Here is a 19,934-nt window from a genome sequence, read left to right on the forward strand (position 1 = left end):
TCTTTGAAGTTGCTGCCACAGGCACATGAATAACCCATAAATCAATTGGAAAATCAAAAATACAAAAAATAGACAAACGAAAACTCCATTTTACAGTTTCTGTAGTAGCCCAAGTTAAGTAGACAACAACATGGATTTAGTTAGTATATTAACTGCGGATGCCTTACTGTTTATGTACATCATATCTATATGAACACTCCTTTAGTTGGTATCAGCCATGTACACTGCCTCCAGTCTATTTGTCCAGGCAGAGGGTCAATCAATTTTCTTCCCAATCAAACTTTTTCTGCTGGATAAATCATCATGGAGAGATGCCAGATAATTCTGGTCTCCTTCTGTAGCGTAATTATCGCAGAAAGTTGTTTATTTATTTCTGAGAAACTAAATACCACCCTCATTCCAGTGTATGTGAAAACCACTTCACCAGTTAACAAAAATTGAATCCAGGTTCATTGGACTAAACTGATGAGGTATGGGGAATGGATAGAATGCAATGAATTGCATGTTGGTGCTGCTTTCTTAAACACATCCAAATTTGGTCCAGTTTAAGGCAATATTTATTTTGTTAAACTCAATTTTGACAAGTTAGATTTCAAAAGGTATCCCGAACCCAATCTTTCTATCCATAATAGCTGGAATTACTTTCTTCAGTTTCCAAAGCCAAATGTCAAAAAACATACTGCGTTTTATGATTTTGTTTCATTTTCATTTTTAGGGAACATTTTCTCAGCCTCATTCTGCCTACTGCATCATTTTGATTTTAAGATTTCTTTATTGTATTGGATAGCCAATTTGGTGTTGAAAATATTGTTTAGTTTTGTACTGTAGGTTGATGCTCCCTGGGTCTTTGTTTTTGAATCGCACAAATCCATTTACTGTAGAGCCTTACAGCCAGCAGAGAGAAAAGAACCTTTAATGCTTTTGTTCTGACCTGAGCTAAGTTTTAATTCTGGTCCCTGAAACGATAAAACATTGTTCTGATCCACTGCATCCATCTCTTTCCTATATGCATGCAATGTCTAAGTTTATGCAGTAATTAGAAGTTACTGTAAATACTAAGCAAGTGTACTTAGATAGGAATGATGTAATGTGATGCCGCATAATAGAATTGTACATAAACTGCGCAACCAAATAAATACGTGTTGCATCTTTTGTTGCCTGAAACTGCAACTAATGTTTGTACTACAACCAGGAGGTGAGAATAGGTGAGAATAGTAATTGTTTTCTGTCCAATGTTTTTCAGATGCAGATCTTTTGCTTTGAGTCAGATCTTTTTGAAAGTTTTGAGGATGCAGTGCAAGGACAAGGCAGTCTGAAGGCTCTATCTGTCTTATTTGAGGTAATTAAGGTTTTGTGCAAGAACTATTTGAGTAACATTAGTGATGCTTCCTAAGGAATTCTGTAAACCATTTTGTATCTGGTTAAAGCCTAATATTTATCTGCTATTTTCTTCAGATCTGCCTCACGTCTCTGACAGTTTTGTCAAATCTATAATTAGGTGCAAGGGAGCAAATATTACATGATAAATTTTACAAATGCACACTCCCTTTCCCATTGGGAGCACATATTGAGAATTAGGGGAAAATTTCCATTTTCCCTCTGCAAGCATGACTCAATTATGGAAATACAAACTCCTAAAATATACCTATATTCATTCCTTGTCCAAAAAATAAATTTGTTTATGGGCATAAATTCTTTATATTTGCATCAACTTCACACCCTAATTTCGAGCTGAAAATTGATACCATTGTCTCCTATGTAATTTCATATTTTGAGGAACAGTGCTGCACTGTCTCACATTTTAAACTCATTCTTTGCCAGAACTTCAATGCTGTTCAGTTCCCTAATTCCCTGTCATTTCTCTGTTTACATAATTGTCAGGTTTCTAAAGCCCAAGCTTGGAATGGCCTGGTTATTATTTGTTGATTAGCTTCCTCTTCTCTCTTGAACTTATCAGCCCTGCACTTTAGACCTTAAGAATAAGGTTCCTTGATTTAAAAAAAAATACAGTGTAAGGGCATAATGGATTTTATTTTGGAGAAGCTGAAGTGCCGTTGAATCGTCAAAATGTCACAGTATAAAATCTGAATGTTGTAGATGTCAAAAACTGGGGCCAAACCTGCACTTATCTCCTCCCTGATAGGCTGCATGTTTTTCCTTTTCAGATTAATTTAGATTTGAACAATGTAGTGCATATTTCCTGATTGTTGGGGGGCAAAACATACATAACCAATCAGAAAAATCTTTTAAATGTTTGGTAAACTTTGTGCTAACACCAAGAACCCCCATCAAATTGCAGTTAACTTAATTAAAATTAGGCCCCAAAAATACTGTTTATGGAAGTGCATTTAAAGGTTTGATAAAGAGTAAGATTTGTTGCTGGGTTTTGAGATTATTTTTGAACCTTTTTCTTGTTTATTTTTGTTTCTTTCCTGTTTCCACTTATTTGGTCAGGAAACTTCATCACAAGTATTCTGCCACTGCCATTGTTGGTAGGTCCATGGAATTGGGTCAGTGGGTTTCCCAATGGGGACACCCCTTTACTTTTTTTTTGAAGGAAGAAGAGGAGGAACCATGGTCCAATGCCAAAACTCAGACTGCAATGGAGGCAGATTGTGCCTACTTGCTGATACCCTCTAATCCATGTTGCTAGGCAGAGGCATACCTATAAGCCAGCAATTGGGTGGAACTAACTACCCTGAATATGGATCATTGGACAGCCATCTGCTGAGATGAGTCATCTGCTGGCATTTACAATCTGTCACAAGGACAGCAGCAGTTAATATGCACCATAAGGCTGGCATTGTCAGTGACTGTAACAGCCGCCTGTCACCTGCCATGCGTTGCTGTTCAATGAGGAGGATTCCTGGTGTAACAAGACAGATCCCCCTTCTTGCTAACACCTCCTGCACTGTCATCTGCACGTTTCCAGTTTTCAGAATGAGCATTGAATTCCTAATGTATGCTCCTATTGCACAAAACTCACACCAGGATTTATAAACTCTACCCAATTATTTAAATAAAAATCATTGTACCTATGATTTTGTAAATATTTGCATATCAAAATAAACAGTAACTTCAGTAAGTTTTCATGAAGTTTTGACTCTTGCCAAGAGAAAATCTTTATTACAGTATAAAGTAAGACATTTGATTATTTGCAATATACTGCTAATAGTGACTTCATAATAAAAGAAATGACAGCAACGCCAGAAGAATAATATGTGCTTTTAAAATAATTTTTACAAAACACCAAAGTGTTGTGATTTTTGAATGTGATGTGCCACTATGCTTTAAACAAATATGAAACAAATTGACAAGCACTATGTCAAGAACCTAGGGCCTCTTTAATATCTCCCATATCCATGCTTCATCACCAATGTGCTTCAGGCTAGCAAAATGGGGTGTGTTAAAACATAACCATTGTTAAAAATCTCATATTTTACAGATTGGGCCAGAGAACAATATGGATTACAATAATGTCATACGTGGTGTGGAAACGGTTAGCCGATATGGTAAGTTCTGTGAATAAATGGTGATGAAGGGAACCAGCCTACCCAGGCAGAAAGAAGTGAAAAGGCCTGAGAATCCCAATACCTTTTAATTTTTTGTTATTATACAGAATCCCAGTCACAGGATTGGGAAATAACATTAAAAAAGGGGAAAATAAGTTTTCATTATATATAATGAATAAATGCGAACTAATGCTTCTACAATAAAGAAAGAAAATACTGGAAATACATATTGGGCAAATCGACATTAGAAAAAATGTTTTGGATACTGAAAATCTTCGGGACACAATCCTGGAAGGTGCTTTGGGATCGTGCCTGACAGTAGACCCAGCCTGGACTCTGCTGGAGTTCGCAGGGTTAATGAAAGGGCAACTCTAGCATGTGGTAGTCAAGTGCAAACCACATAGGCAGCTTCACCATTCAACAGAACACCAGAGCTCCCAGCATTAGGGGTGTCGGGAGCAGCCCAGGCCCATCCTTCCAAACTCAGCCATTCCATCTGTGTAAGGAAACTCATTAGTTAAAGAAAAATCCTTGTAAAGCAAGATTCCTTTTCTTCAGGTCTAAATCCTTTCCTTCACCTGGACTTCATTGTTGGGAACCAACAGACTGCTTTTTGCACCAACTCTATAATATTTTTATTGTTGGTCTATATTTTGCTGCTGGGATAAGTGCGGCATCATTTTCAGGCATTGCAGAGATCAGCTCACAGACGTGAAATCTCCTAGAATCAAAATAAACAATACATGAGCAACTTTGGGACTTTTAACCTGTGTGCAACCCAAGCCAATTTTACACTGCAAATTCAACACCCCAAATAATTTTCTCATCCTTTCGGTTCTATTCTTTATGTACCACAAATTAATAGACTGTATCCTTGAAGTCATGCTGTGGGATAACAAATGTGAACCTGAGTATACGCTCCTGAAATTCAGTTTATTTCAAATGTTTTTAGTCCAATAGCGGAGAGCAGAATTAAAGGTGAGTGTATTGAGTGCTTGCACCTGTTTATCACACAAGGTAATCTCAAAGCCAGTGAGAGAGGAGTAATGGAATAAGCAAGTGAAGTAACTTGTAATTTCTTAAATAGAGCTTGCCCAGTTGCTAATTTATAAGATTGTGGGAGTCATTTTGACTTTGTGTGGTGGTGTAATGTGGATGCTGGTTAAATCCATTGAAGCAAAAATCGGGAGAGATGTTTAAAAAAAGGCTGCAAGCTTACTATAATTACCGCGGAAGTCATAGTTACACCTTGTATTTCTGATGAATACGTTCCATTATATAAAAATTTGCTTATATAATCAGCGTTAATGCTAATACTTTTTAGTTAAAGCAGTGATTATTCTCTCCATAATGGATTTTCATCCAAAATTTTTCATCATTTTAGGAAAACGGGCTACGGTGGAGCCATTCATTTTACTGAACCTTCTTCCAAATTCTACAGACAAATATTATAGTTACAACGGTTCCCTTACTACACCTCCCTGTACAGAAAATGTCCAGTGGATTGTATTTAAAGAAACTGTCCCCATTTCTGAAAATCAGGTAAATTCAATTATTTTTCAACGTTTAAGTTGAAGCTTAGAAACAGTGCAGCTTAATGCACCCTGTAAAAATGTTAGAGGATGTGAAGGGTCATGAGGACTCGAAACGTCAACTTTGTTCTTCTCCGCCGATGCTGCCAGACCTGCTGAGTTTTTCCAGGTAATTCTGTTTTTGTTTTGTGACAGAAATGTAATCTGTTGTATATTATGAGGGGAAGCAAGCCCTCACTTCCCATAAATTATATCATCTCCTTTATGATGCCTTTCATTATCTAGGTAAGGAGACTGATGAGACTGTTCAGTGAACAGAGATTTCACATGTCGATCTAGTCACAGAATACCCCCACTCAAGCTAATGCCGGAACACATGTGGGACATAATCCTGCAGCAGAATAATTGCTGAGTCAGCGCACAGAAAGTGGCCAGCAGAGAAATGTTCAATTTTTTCCATTCTGAGCATCATTATCCTAAAAGAAATTTAAAATACCTTTAATACTTGGATACTGATACTTAGTTATAATCATCAGAATAAGTACGTGCTGTGTCTCATTTGATTCTTCCTGCAGAATTCCTTTTTTTATAGGAAAATCCATGTTTGTGGTATCCTTGATTGGAATTAGGAATGATAGGCACCTTGGGCGAATATTTCTATTTCAGGAATCATGCTGCATTGTGGGAGAAAGAATCAGAAGTTCTGAAGGCCCAGCCTATGATTTTTCACTCCCTTGTCACCCCACCCACTCTATTGCATTTAATAGGTAGAAAACTATAGACTATAGTTGCAGATTTCCCCGATATTCATTCCTGCTCTCCACTCAGAGGAATGAAGCAAAAAGTTCTGGGAATGAAAATATATTATATTAGCTGCAGGTTTAAAATATACATATATGGAGTAGTCAGATGCAGGTTGTTTCTCAACAAATTAACATTGATTTAAGGTACAGTTATTTATGGACCTGGTTTGACATTTTGGGCTGCAGGAACACGAGTCTGACTTGTTCCCAACTTCTGAAATCCCAGACTGCCTCCGAAGCACATTCCTGCCATATTTTGCTGCCAACATCGTTCTTAAACCCCACATACACAAGAACACAAGAAATAGGAGCAGGACTAGACCATACAGTTCGTAGAGCCTGCTCCACCATTCTATACAATCATGGCTGATCTTGGACTTCAACTCCAATATCCTGTCCATTCCGCATATCCCTTGATTCCCTGAAAGACTAAAAATCTGTCTATCCTGGCCTTAAAAATAGTCGACAATGGAGCATCCACAACCCTCTGATAGAGAATTTCAAAGATTCACAAACATTTGAATGAAGAAATTGCTCCTCATCCCAGCCCGAAATGATCAACCCCTTATCCTGAGACTGTGCCCAGTGTTCTAGACTCCCCACCCAGGGGAAACAACCTCTCAGTATCTATCCTGTCAAGCTCATTCAGAATCTTATATATTTCAATGATATTACCTCTTGTTCTTCTAAACTCCAGAGAATGTAGGTCCAATTTACACAGCCTTTCATCATTGAACAACCTTCTCACCATGAGAATCATCTAGTGAACCTTCACTGTAATGCCTCCAATGCAAGTATATCCTTCCTTAAATATGACCACCAAAACTGTACACAGCATTCCAGATGTGGTTTCACCAAATTCCTGTACAATTGTAGCAAGACTTCATTATTCTTGTACTACCGTCCTGTTGAAACGAAGGCCAATGTGCCATTTGCCTTCCTAATTACTTGTTGTATCTGCATATTAACTTTCTGAGCTCCTTGTATGAGATTTGGACAGCAACATTTACATGTTTCACACCTTTTAAAAAAATAGTATGATTTTCTATTCATACAACCAAAGTACGATCCTCACACTTCCCCACATGATACTCCATTTTTCATCTTGTTGCCCTTGGTGACTGCTGAGATGTGCAAATCAGTCTTTTGGCTCCACAACCACAGGAGATTAAAATTCAGTCTTTTGCATCTTTCCTATCTCCCTTTTAAGTGCCTTTGCTTGAAGAAGGCCATGACACCTTTTCGGGTATGACATTTCATGTTCCCTCAGGACAGATCTGTCAGTATAACCCACATAGGGATTTTCCAGAAAGGGGTCACTTTACATTATCATCCATCTTTTGCTCAGTGTCTTTGCTTTCCCCTGCACTACAAATGAAATGAGATCCATTCTCATTTCATGACAAAGGGAAAAAAAACGATAAGCCAACAAACACGCACACATCCACATTCATTCTCCTAGCCTTGGTCAATATTATCTCTGCAGTTCTAACTGGGTCGCTCTAAGTTCTGGGCGGCGTCTGGAATCATATTTGATTTCTCGGCAATATGGATAATATTTAGGTGGTACTGTTGGAGAAACAAACTCCAATGGAATAATCTGGCATTCTGTGTCTTAAACTTTTCCACAAAGGTTAAAGGGTTGCAGTCAGTATAGACTGTGGTCCCTCTCTATCCATTTCAGACATATATCTCAAAGTATTTGAGAATCAGTAATAAACTCTACTGTGGAGTACCATTTCTGATGCTTGTTTAGTTTTTTGGGGAAGTACCTGGCTGGGGAGTCTAGAACACTGCGCACAGTCTCCGGATAAGGGGTTGATCATTTAGGGCTGGGATGAGGAGCAATTTCTTCATTCAAAGGTTTGTGAATCTTTGAAATTCTCTATCAGACGGTTGTGGATGCTCCATTGTCGACTATTTTTAAGGCCAGGATAGACAGATTTTTGGTCTCTAGGGGAATCTTTCTACCCCGATTCATCTTCCTGGAAGAGGACAGCCCCTATCCCAATGTCACTCGTATCAATGGCTACTTTAAATGCTTGGTTAAATCCGAAGCTGCAAGCACAGGCTCTCCTGTTAAAATGGTTTTCAGTTTTTCAAAAGTTGTCTGACACTTCTCAGTCCATTCTATCTTTGCTTATTTCTGTAGTAGGTCTGTCAGCGGGGCAGCTCCTGTGCTGAAGTTTGGGACAAACATACGGTAGAACCCAACACATTCCCAAGAACCTCATGATTTCTCCTTTCTTTGTAGGAATGGGGAACTGTGTTACTGCTTGTACCTTTGCAGCTCTGGGCAGTAATTGTCCTTGACCCACTACGTGTCCTAAATAGGTCTACTAAGCCTTAGCGAACTCGTTCTTTGTAAGATTGACCACTAGGTCAGCTGACTGTATCTTCTGGAAGAGGGCTTCCAGTTGCTCTAAATGAGTTTTCCTCAACCTGTACACTAGCAGGTTGTCTAGGTACACTACGCATTTGGGTAAGCCTGCCACTACCTGGTTCCTCAGCCTTTGAAATGTGGCTGGGGCATATCAGAGTCCAAATGGCATGACTCAACACTGGCATAACACAGCCGGAGTTATGAAGGTGGAGATTTCCTTCGTGCGGGCAGCCAAGGGAACCTGCCAATATCCCTTGAGTAAAACTATGTAGGCTGCTTTACGTACCCTATCCATGCAGTCTTCCAGCCAGGATATCAGGTAGGAGTCGGCTCTGGTCACTGCATTAACTTTTCAGTAGTCAATGCAGAACCTTGTGGAACTATCCAGCTTGGTATGAGCACAACTGGGGAGCTCCAGCGATAAAAACAAAAAAACTGCGGATGCTGGAAATCCAAAACAAAAACAGAATTACCTGGAAAAACTCAGCAGGTCCGGCAGCATCGGCGGAGAAGAAAAGAGTTGACGTTTCGAGTAGTTCTGTCGAAGGGTCATGAGGACTCGAAACGTCAACTCTTTTCTTCTCCGCCGATGCTGCCGGACCTGCTGAGTTTTTCCAGGTAATTCTGTTTTTGTTTTGGGGAGCTCCAGCCACTGCTGCTGGGCTTTATTAGTTGGTGCTCCAGCATGTGGTTAATCTCCTCCTGGACCTGGACCAGCTTTTCTGAGCCTAGACGATAAGGATGTTGCCTTATGGGAGGGGCCTCTGCCACATTCACATCATGTAGAGCGGGTGTGGTGCAGCCTGCCTTGTCTCTGCATAAGCTTTTAAATGCAGTGAACAGCCTTGACAAGTCAGTTCTCTGTTCTGCACTTAGGTGGTGAATAGGGAGTCTAGGTTCGCTAGCATCTCTGTATTTGTTAGCTGGGTAGTAGGGAGTTCAATGTGGGCCTCACCCACTTCTCTCTCCAATTCATCCCCACTGCTATCCTCATCCTCTAGGCCAGTGGCAATGCGTTACCTGCTTGTCGTCTTCTCAGTTGTGATATTTCTTTATCTTGTTGACATGACACAGACTTTGCTTTTTTCCTGATCTGGGGTCTCAATTAGATAGTTTACTTCCCTGAGCTTCTGCACCACTCTGTACAGGCCACTGAACTGGGCTTTTAAAGGCTCACCTGGTATTGGTTGGAGCACTAACACAGCATCTCCTGGCTGAAAGGTTCAGGCACTGGCATGTTTGTCTGCTTGTTTCTCCTTAGCTGCCTGGGGGATTTTTAAGTGTTCTCGGGCCACATCACAGGCTCTCCTGAGTAGCTCCCAGAACATTCTTATGTAGTCTAACATGGAGATGTCCTCCTTTTGTTCCAAATACTTCTCCTTGATTAGTTTCAGAGGCTGTCACTCTTGGTGTGTGTAAGCTAATTCAAACGGAGTAAAACCGATGGACTCATTGGATGAGTCCCTAGTAGCAAACAGAAGAAAACCTAGTCCTTTATTCCAGTCATGGGGGTACTCGCAGCAGTTTGCCCTGATCATTGTTTTTATGGTCTGGTGGTACCATTCTGCAAAAACCTTGCTACATCCCTGTGGAGGTGGGGACAGTAAAAATGCTGGCTGATGCGAGCTTTTGTTTTACATGTAACGACATTCCCAGCCATTGGAATTTTGTGAGCTAACCGTAATATTTCCCTACAGTACCTTGGCAACACCACTACCTGGTGGATCACTGTCCACTCCTCGTTTGCGGGTCTGTGAGGGACTCTCAATTTCCTCATTAACACCTCAGTTTTAATGTAGTAGCATTCAGGGACTGCTTCTGCCTCAGCTTCAATGTGGGCTGCCTGAGCTAATGTTTTTAACAGTGGGTCAGCTTGCTGGGCTGCTACCAAGGAAGATCTATTTATTAGCTCCTTAGGGTCTTCTAGACTCCCCAAAAAGGTTTCAGATAACCAAGCCATAGTGTCTTCTGTCTGCAGTGCCATTCAGCCTCCATTGACGGACCTTTTCTGGCCATACACCATATCACCACATACTCAGGGAAAATGCCAGGCACTTTCTCCTGCAGCTGTTCTGTCTCCCTGACCTCAGTTGGCTTCTCTGAGACCACTGGGGATGCTGTTACCTTTGATCCCACCAGGTCAAGGCGAGGAGCAGGTCGACCCCGTCCACAGGCAAACTGGGGACACCTCCCACGGCCACTGGTCCTGACACAAGGTCACACTCCAGATGCACCCGGTATAAGGAGATGGGCATGTACCCTCCTCCAATCCCCTTTACCAACACCTTGGCACTTACTGCATGCTCTGATGGAAAGGTCATGCCTTTTCCCAGCAGTAGAGTTTGACTGGCCCCTGTATCCCTCAGTATTACTATAGGCCTACAAGCCTCATTCTGGGGAATTGTGGCCACCCTTCCTTTGGATACAAAATCCTTGTAACTCTCAGGGATTTGTTTAACCTCGCCCACATTCTCAGGAGTGCATCTACAGGGATTCACAGCTGCAGTCAGAACCATAGCCTGGTCTGTTATGGCTCTCTGACCGACTCCCATTCCCTGCATGGTGTGTATGTGCTCTGATAAATCTCAATGGTTTTTCCTGTAACCTCCAGCAGTTAGCATGGAGGTGCCCTACCTTTCAGCAGTTAAAACACGCAGGCTCTTGGCCTCACTTTTCATCCCAGCACCACCTGCTTTGTCCTGAGGAGGGCCCCCAGCATTTCTCTCTCTCCATGGGTGCTTAGTTTTCTATCACTCTCTCCACCTCTATCCTTTCCAATTAGTTAGGGGTGACTAGGGGAGGGTCTCTTCTGGGACAAGGGTTTGTGGAGCAGCTCAAATTCATTAGCCAGTGTGGCTGCCTGCCTGGTCCCTGTTACCCTCTGTTCCTCTAGGTGTGTTCCTATTGGGAAGGGTATGGAGTTTTAACACCTCAAGGAAAATTGTTTCACGGAGGGTTTTATCAGTGGCTTCTGTTTTAAGTGCCTGCCCCCACCCCCTGGTCAAAAGTAAGTTGCTTAAGCCTTTCAAATTCCAGGTAGGTCTGGTCAGGCCATTTCCTGAGGGAATGGAATTTCTGACTGTACCTTTCCAGCACTTAAAATGATCCTTTTTGCTGCCTCATAGTCAGTGACACTCTCCTCAGGCAAGAGGGAGTAAACCTCGTGAGCTTTTTCTGCAGTTGGAACCTATGTTGGACTGGCCACTTTATCTGCTGTGCTAACTGCTCGAAAGAGATAAAGAAGGCCAACAAACGATTAAATGAATAAACTGGATTCCCACAGCCCTGAAGTCTGAGGACACAGTATGATTCCTGCCCTCAGCTCGAGCTATTTTAAACCCTGCCCTGAAATTCTCTCTCTTCTCTCCATGCCCTTTCCTGTCTTTCCTCTTTCTCCTCCCTGAAATTCTAATTTCCACTGCTCTAATTTTAATCTCTCTATTGCTATTCTATCCATTCCATCATCCTCAATTTTTTTTTTTACTCGTTCATGCGTCATGGGCATCACTGACTAAGCCAGCATGGCCAGCATTTATTACCCATCCCTAAACACCCTTGTTCAGTGGACATTTAAGAGTCAATCATATTGCTGTTCTGGAGTCACATGTAGGCCAGAGCAGGTAAGGATGGCAGATCTCATTCACTAAAGGGCACTAGTGAGCCAGATGGGTTTTTACAATAATTGACAATGGTTTCATGGTCAACATTAGACTTTTAATTCCAGATTTTTATTGAATTCAAATTTCACCATCTGCTGTAGTGGGATTTGAATCCAGTGACAATACCACTATGCCACCACCTCCACTGCCACCCCTTTTAAGACTTTTGGTTTTCTGGCTTTCGGGTGAAATTTTAATCCTAAGTGCCTCACTAGCTCTTTTAACTACTCATGGGACTGTTAAATTTTCATAACTAACATTCCTTCTGCCTGAAAAAACACTGACATATGAACATACGAATTAGAGCAGCAATAGGCACTCAGCCCCTCAAGCCTGCTCCACCTTTCAATAAGATCATGGCTGATCTGATTGTAACCTCAACCCCACATTCCTGCCTACCTCTGATAACTTTTCATCTTCTTGTTAATCAAGAATCTATCTAGCTCTGCCTTAAAAATATTCAAAGACTCTGCTTCCACCGCCTTTTGAGGGAAAGAGTTCCAAAGACTCTCAACCCTCTGAGAGAAAAAAATTCTCCTCATCTCTGTCTTAATTGAGCAACCCCTTATTTTTAAACACTGACTCCTAGTTCTAGATTCTCCCATAAGAGGAAATATCCTCTCCACATCCAGCCTGTCAAGACCCCTCAGGATCTTAAAGATTTCGATCAAGTCGCCTCTTACTCTCCTAAACTCCAGTGGATACAAGCCTAACTTGTCCAACCTTTCCTCATAAGACAATCTGCCCATTGCTGGTATTATTCTAGTAAACCTTCTTTGAACTGCTTCTAAAGCATTTACATCTTCCCTTAAATAAGGAGACCAATACTGTAAACCACATGTGGTCGTACCAGTGCCCTGTACAACTGAAGGATAACCTCACTACTTTTGTAACCAATTCCCCTCACAATAAATGATAACAGTCTGTGAACTTCCCTAATTAACTGCTGTACCTGTGGACTAGCCTTTTTGTGATTCATGCACTAGGACACCCAGATCCCTCTGAATCTCAGAGCCCTGCAATCTGTCACCATTTAGATAATAAGTTTCTTTTTATTCTTCCTGCCAAAATGGACAATTTCACATTTGCCCACATTATATTCCATTTTCCAGATCTTTGCCCACTCACTTAACCTATCTATGTCCCTTTGTAGCCTCCTTCTGTCCTCTTCATAATTTACTTTCCCGCCTATCTTTGTGTCGTCAGCAAATGTAGCAACCATTCCTTCAGTCCCTTCATCCAAGTCATTTATATAAATTGTAAAATGTTGAGGCCCCAGCATTGATCCCTGTGGGACACCACTTGTCACATCTTGCCAAACAGAAAAAGACCCATTTATGCCTACTCTCTGCTTCTCTGTGCCAATATGTTACCCCCTACACCATGACCTTTTATTTTCTGCAATAGCCTTTGATATGGTGCCTTATCAAATGCCTTCTGGTATCAAATGTGGACATTTTTACATTTAGGGCAGACCCAAGAAAACCTTCAGCGGTTTTTTAAAAGTTGTTAACTTCGTGAACAGGACCCCAATTTTATTCTGCTCCTGGGTAAGGAGGAATGAGCTGCCTCACCTTATTTATTCATTCCCCTCAGTTGGTTGCAACAAGGTTAATTTAAAAGGGATCCCTTCCCCATGTGGCTATCTTTTCCAAATCCAAATTTATTTACTTTTAGAAGAAGCCAATTTAACTAGACTTTCTAGAGTCAAAGAAAGAGCAAGTTTATTACTTACTAGAACCTGAGAAAAAATAATAAAAATGCAAAACACATACACAGATCAGAAATAAGAAGTTAAGAGACCAAATAAAAGATAAAAAATTTGAATCAGTCTTTGGCTTGTCCATGAGGCATAGATGATGGTACATTACAGCCGTTAAGTTGGGTGATTCTGGTAGAGCTGACTTTGGCATTTTCACAGTTGATTTGAAGACACTTGGTTCTGCAGGATAACTGAAAAGGCTATCCTATTTACTTTTTGACTGTGGCTTCTGCTGAGCCTTCCCTCCAGCAACAGAGAGAGAGAGAGACACTGCCTGCACCTGTAGGGAGACTAGTTGGTCTTCCTGTGCTGTCACTCTCACAGCACACCAGCACACACTGCACTGCTCTGCGGCTAGTTTTTTAACCCATTTTTTTCCCCTGTGTATTGCAGAAAAGGAAATGCTACTGTCATCTTGCATTCTTATCAGAATTATTTACACATTCTGAGATATAAATCAACAGGAGATGTATTTTTGGGTGACTGCTGAGATGTGCAAATCAGTCTTTTGTCTCCACAACAACAGGAGATTAAAGTTCAGTCTTTTGCATCTTTCCTATCTCCCTTCCAAGTGTCTCTGCTTGAAGAAGGCCATGACATCTTTTCGGGTGCAACATTCCATGTTCTCTCAGAACAGGTCTGTCAGTATAAAACAGATAGGATTTTTCCAGAAAGCGTCACTTCACATTATCATACATCTTTTGCTCAGTGTCTTTGCTTGTATTTTCTTTTTAAAAAAACACAGGTCTTCCTTAAAAAGTTCAAATTGCCCATAGGTAATTGATGGCTATATTCTGCTTCTCATGACATAATAGATTTCAGCATTTTCCCAATAACTAATCTCAGGCTAACTGGTCTGGAGTTCTCTGTTTTCTCTTTCTCTCCTTTCTTAAATAGCAATATCACATTTGCTCACTTCCAAGTTGCTGGGATGGGGGTTCCAGAATCTAGAAAATTTTGGAAAGTATTAGCCAGGGCATTCACTATCTCTGCAGTTATCTCTTTTAGAACCCTAAGATGTAGACCATCAGGTCCTCGGGGTTGTTGGATTTTAGTCCCTTAAGTTTCTCCAGTCTTTCTTTTTCTGCTGATATTAATTTTGTCATTCTTTTTAGCACCCTGTTTACCTTCTGCTTGTGAAATGAAGCTTGTTGCTTCTACCATGAAGACTGATACAAAATATTTATTCATTGTCTCTGCCATTTCCTCATTTCCCCTAATATTTCTAAGGGACCAACATTTACTTTAGCTACTCTCTTCCTTTTATATATACTTGTAAAACTCTTACAGCTCTTACAATCTGTTTTTGTTATTCCTGGTGATTTTATTCTCACACTGTATTTTTTTTCCTTTTTATCAGTTTTTGGTAGCCCTTTACTGGTTTCTTAGACACACCCAATCTTCAGACATGCTACTGTCATTTGCAATCTGAAACCTCTTCTTCTAATTGAATACTAAACTTAACTTCCGGAGTAAGCCAAGGGTGGATCTTTCTTGCTGAGTTTTATTTTACAATGGGATGTATTTTTTAGTTGTTCTTTTAAATGTTTCCCATTGTTTATTTACAGCCATATATTTTAGTCTATTTACCTAATTTTCCCTCATACCTATGTAATTGACTTTGTTTAAGATTCTTTTTTTGTAACTGAAGTGTGTCCCTTTGAAGATTAACATGAAATTCAATTGCATTATGATCAACAGTTCTCACTGTATCTTTTAGTATAGGGAGAACTATCCCCACCTCGGGGGGGTGGGGGATTGTGTGGGAGTGGGCGGGAGAAGGGCGTGAACCCGATTGGTGCTCCTGATTGGGTCTGCGCTGCCATTTAACGTGGGCGGGCCAATTAAGGCCTGCCAAGCATGATGCATGCAAGAAAGCGCTGAGCGCACCCTGTGCGAGTGGAGAGGGAGGGGATTCCCTGAGTTGGGGGCCTGCGCTTTTTCGCAATTGCACGTGAAAGAGCACAGAAATCTCCCTGGGGCACAGAGCTGCCTCAGGGAGATTAGTTTAAGTTTTAAAAAGCTGAATGAAGAAAAGAAAAAATTGTAAGATGTCCCCTCATGTGGCACATGAGCTGGGATATGTCAATGAATTTTTTTTTAAATTTTTATTCTATTTATAAACACTTCATGAAGCCTCATCCCACCTGTGGATGAGGTTCCATGAAAATGCGAAGGCCGCCTGAGCTCTTTGCCTGCCCGCCAACCTTAAGGTTGGACGGGCAGCTCAGTTTATTGGTTTAATTAGTTTTTAAATGGCTTTAATACGCTTTTGACAGTTCGGCGGGCACACAGCCGAGTCCGCTGTGCACCCGCCGAAGTGAAAATCTAAATGACACGCGGTGACGTCGGGACACCTGCCTGATGTCACCACGCACCATTTTACGCGTTAGTGAGCGGGCCCTGCCCCCACTCGCCAACCCGAAAATTCTGCTCTATGAATTTGCTAATGAACCACATTGCATAATACTAGATGTAAAATTGCTTGATTCCACAACTTATTGCTCCAGGCAACTGTCACAAAATCATTCTACAAACTCATCTTCTAGACCACCCTTGCCAGTTTGATTGTCCAAGTTTATATGAAGATTAAATTCACCCACAATTGAGTTTACCTTTGTTACACTCTCAAATATTTTCTTGTTTAATGCCCTATTGTTAGGAGGCCTATAAACTACACCACCAGCATTCCCTGAATCTTGCTATTCTGAATCTCCACCCATACTGATTCTATTTAATAATCGTCTGAGTGATGATCCTTGCTCACTACTGTCCTTATGTCATACTTTACTATCAGGTCTACCCCTTGTCCTTTGCATGCTGTCTGTCTTTTTGAAATACTGTGTACACTGGAATGTTTAATTCCCAACCTTGGTCAGCACGTAAACCTCATTGCTCACACTCCCACCCACCTCTGCCCCCTCCCCCATGACCCTCCACAACCCCTCATATTCCCCATGCCTCCTTTCAAAGTTAAGGATCTCCTGACATTTAAATTACAGTCCAAACATGACGGGAGTTTTCCCACAACATTTTACTACAGTATGAATGCTTTATGGTACTTTCTCCAAGGAAAAAAGAACTCTAATGCTTCTCAACACTTAAACCATGCTGGGCAACTTACTTTTGCAGGACAGAGCCCAATGCTGAATCACTGCAGTTAAAACACATGAACATTACAATACAGCACCTGATAGTGACATTTGAGGTTGTCAAAACATTAAGCACTTAACTGTCAGAATGTTCTCCTAATGGTCACAACTCTCCAATGAGACTGTTTGCTTTTAGGGTTACCAAAACCCGCACCAGCACAGGAAAAGAACAAGGAGGTGGAAATTCAAACTTCCTTTCGTGGCTCACAATGGAGACCCCGACCTCAGAAGAAGTGCATACAGGGTCACAACTCAAAGCCTTCCCATTCCATGAAAAGGCTGCACACAATAGTTCAGGGTCAGGAAGTCACTGCAAGTTTGAAATTGCTGCTAAAAATTCTAAGTTTTTGTTCTTCCTGACCCCATGCCTGCCTTCATCACCAGATAAAAATTGGGCCCAGGGGTCATAGTTGAATGTTATCATATAACAAGAATCTAGAGGACACTGGCATGGAGAAAGTGAGACATGGGGTGCTACTGTTATTCCAAAAAATGGCTTAACAATACAAACTTATCCATAGGAAATGGGCCTTTTATGAAGGTAAAAGCCACACCCAATTCACAGATCATGGCAGATCATCAATTTAGCATTCTTTATCAGAAGGCATCTAGATCATAGTATTTCCCAATCAACAGCAATAAACAAAATCTGTTTAGCTCTCCAATGGGGCTTCATTCGTTTTTATACTCCTTTAGATGTGCTGGTGCCTTTAAGGTTGCAGGCCAATATTTCAACCTCCCTGTGTACCCACGTGATACCTCTATTTTAATCAGGCCTGAGAGCAAGTTTGGATGCTGAGTTTACTCTATTGTGTGAGCTCTGTGTTAACTGCTCCCAGAAAGCAGTGCAAGGTGAAGATCAGCTCATACACGCTGAAATCATGAACAACGTTTGGAGGCATGAACAAGTACAGTAAATGCTTATTAATAACCACAGTTTAAAATTGCCAGTGATAAGCTGCCAATTATTTTTGAGAACTTGCAGAAATTGCTACATTGTTGTTTGACCTTAGTGAGTTATAAAAGCATGGATCAAATTAGTTGTAAAAAGGCAAATTATATCTGTATCCCAAAGGGATTGTGAGTTAGTTGTCTAATCAGAGGTTCCACTGTTTATAATTTTATCTTTAGCTTCATAGCAATACCTGAATTCCTCAAATGGATTAATGTCTCAACATATTCCCAGATCTCTGTGATTCTCTGTATTACCAAATTACCAATAGCAATTATTGCAGTGATTAAAAAAAGTGAACAAAATGAACCTGGAAATTTCATCACACAAATCCTTAAAGCACTTGTGTTAATGGACTTAATTTTTAATAGACTTCATCCCCTGGTACATTAACCAGGCACTAACCCATTCATCCAAAATTAAACTACAAAAACAAGTTGTACTATCCTCTTAAGTATATTTCAATTAAATTTTAACTTAGTGCCATTTAGACCAGAAGGTCCCATATTCAATTACCAGTTCCAATTGAAGTGGGCCACTACAATTAACTTGAGTGCCCTTGGGCTAGGGAGTGCAGGAGGTTGAGGGAGTGGACGGGGTGTGGTCAATATTCCTGCTTTTAAAACATCTCCAATACCCCAGAAAAGTGCAAGTGTATAGATTCAGACAAGGATTGGTTGAGGTTTAACAGTTTTCAAGCAATTTTGTCTTTCTCCTTTGAGAAGCTGCCATTTTGACAGCGCTGCCAGCAAATATGTCCATCCACTGAAAGAGTTTTTGAAACACTTGTGCTTTGATCCAGCTGGAGATATTCTGTGAGGTGTTGACCATGCAACAGTCCGGCTACGTTATGTTGATAGACTATCTACAGAACAACTACAGGGAGCAGCAGTACCAATTTGTTGGGCAGGTCTTTTCCTCATACTCAGGCACAGAAGAGATTCATGAACCAGGTAGGTTCAAAACAGTTGGGTTTTTGCAACAATTTCTCAATTGGGTTTGCTGTGCTCATTCTAAACGTTTAAATGCTGCGTTAGAGATACAGTGATGTAGACTCCTTACATACGATAAAGAAAGAATGTGCATTTGTATAGCACCTGCCATGACTTCAGGTAGACTGAAAGTACTTTAACTGTACTCACAAGTCATGTAGGAATTAGCTATGAAGCTGCAGCTTGTTTGAACCAACAGTGTTAATCAACAGAAATTAACTGTAATCATTACTGCACTGTAAGTCAGGCTAAATAAAACTAGTGCAGCAGTTAACTGCTGTCACCTTTGAAGAAAGAAAGAACTTCTATCCATGTAGTGCCTTTTATGACCTGATAATGTGTCAAAGTGCTTTACAGCCAGTGAGTACTTTTGATATATAGTCACTGTGATAATGGAGGAAATGCGGCCACCGATTTTGCACACAAATAGCAATGTGAGTATGAAAAGACCATTTGATTTTGTGATTATCAGGCATGAATATTGGCCAGAATACCGGGCAGAACTCCCCTACTCTTCTAAATAGAACCATGGAATCTTCTCCACTCACCCGAAAGGGTAGATGGGGCTTCAGTTTATTATCTCTTCTGAAAGATGCTACCGCCAACAGTGCAGCACTCCCTCTGTACTGTACTGGAATATCAGTTTAGATTCTTTGCTCAAACTCCTGGAATGGGTCTTGAACCCACATCCTGCTGGTTCAGAGGTGAGAGAACCATGGCAGATAATTTTGTTCAGTCCATCACAGGCACTACAAGAGCAAATACCAAGTACAGTACATTGGAACACAAGAACACTGGCTCTAATTATAAGGTTTTGGCTACTCCATGTAAGGACCACGGTCCCTGACACACTACCCACACCCACCTGAATGAGCTGGCCTTTTCAGTATGGTGAGCTAAACTCATTTGAATAATTTGATGATGTTCCCAGAATTGAGTGCATGTGCAAATGTTACATGGGTCTGGTGCTGGAACAATCAAGTTAATGGTGCTGTGCCATACCTCAGTATTCACCAAGGTTCAAATATATAGGACAAGAAGTTCAAACAAAAGTCAAAGCAATTTGCAAATGACTTGCTCAAACCTAATAAATCTATTACAGAAATCTATCTGTCACAGAACTGACAGCATAAGACTTCAAGGACTATATGTTTGGCATCTGAAAAATACAGAAATTAATAAATTGC

The 19,934-nt window shown here is 40.8% G+C and overlaps 1 protein-coding gene across 5 annotated transcripts in view; it reads left to right on the forward strand.

Annotated features, from left to right (window-relative positions):
* Positions 1 to 19,934, forward strand: part of LOC121293028 (receptor-type tyrosine-protein phosphatase zeta-like) — a 274,424-nt gene that overhangs the window by 133,928 nt on the left and 120,562 nt on the right. For all 5 annotated transcript variants that reach the window (XM_041215610.1, XM_041215611.1, XM_041215613.1 and 2 more), the window contains exons 5-8: positions 1,244 to 1,339; positions 3,446 to 3,512; positions 4,897 to 5,054; positions 18,558 to 18,708. In XM_041215610.1, coding sequence (XP_041071544.1) covers positions 1,244 to 1,339; positions 3,446 to 3,512; positions 4,897 to 5,054; positions 18,558 to 18,708 — 472 coding nt within the window. The remainder of the gene's footprint in view (positions 1 to 1,243; positions 1,340 to 3,445; positions 3,513 to 4,896; positions 5,055 to 18,557; positions 18,709 to 19,934) is intronic.

This window comes from Carcharodon carcharias, chromosome 21 (assembly GCF_017639515.1).
Source record: "Carcharodon carcharias isolate sCarCar2 chromosome 21, sCarCar2.pri, whole genome shotgun sequence".
Taxonomy (NCBI): domain Eukaryota; kingdom Metazoa; phylum Chordata; class Chondrichthyes; order Lamniformes; family Lamnidae; genus Carcharodon; species Carcharodon carcharias.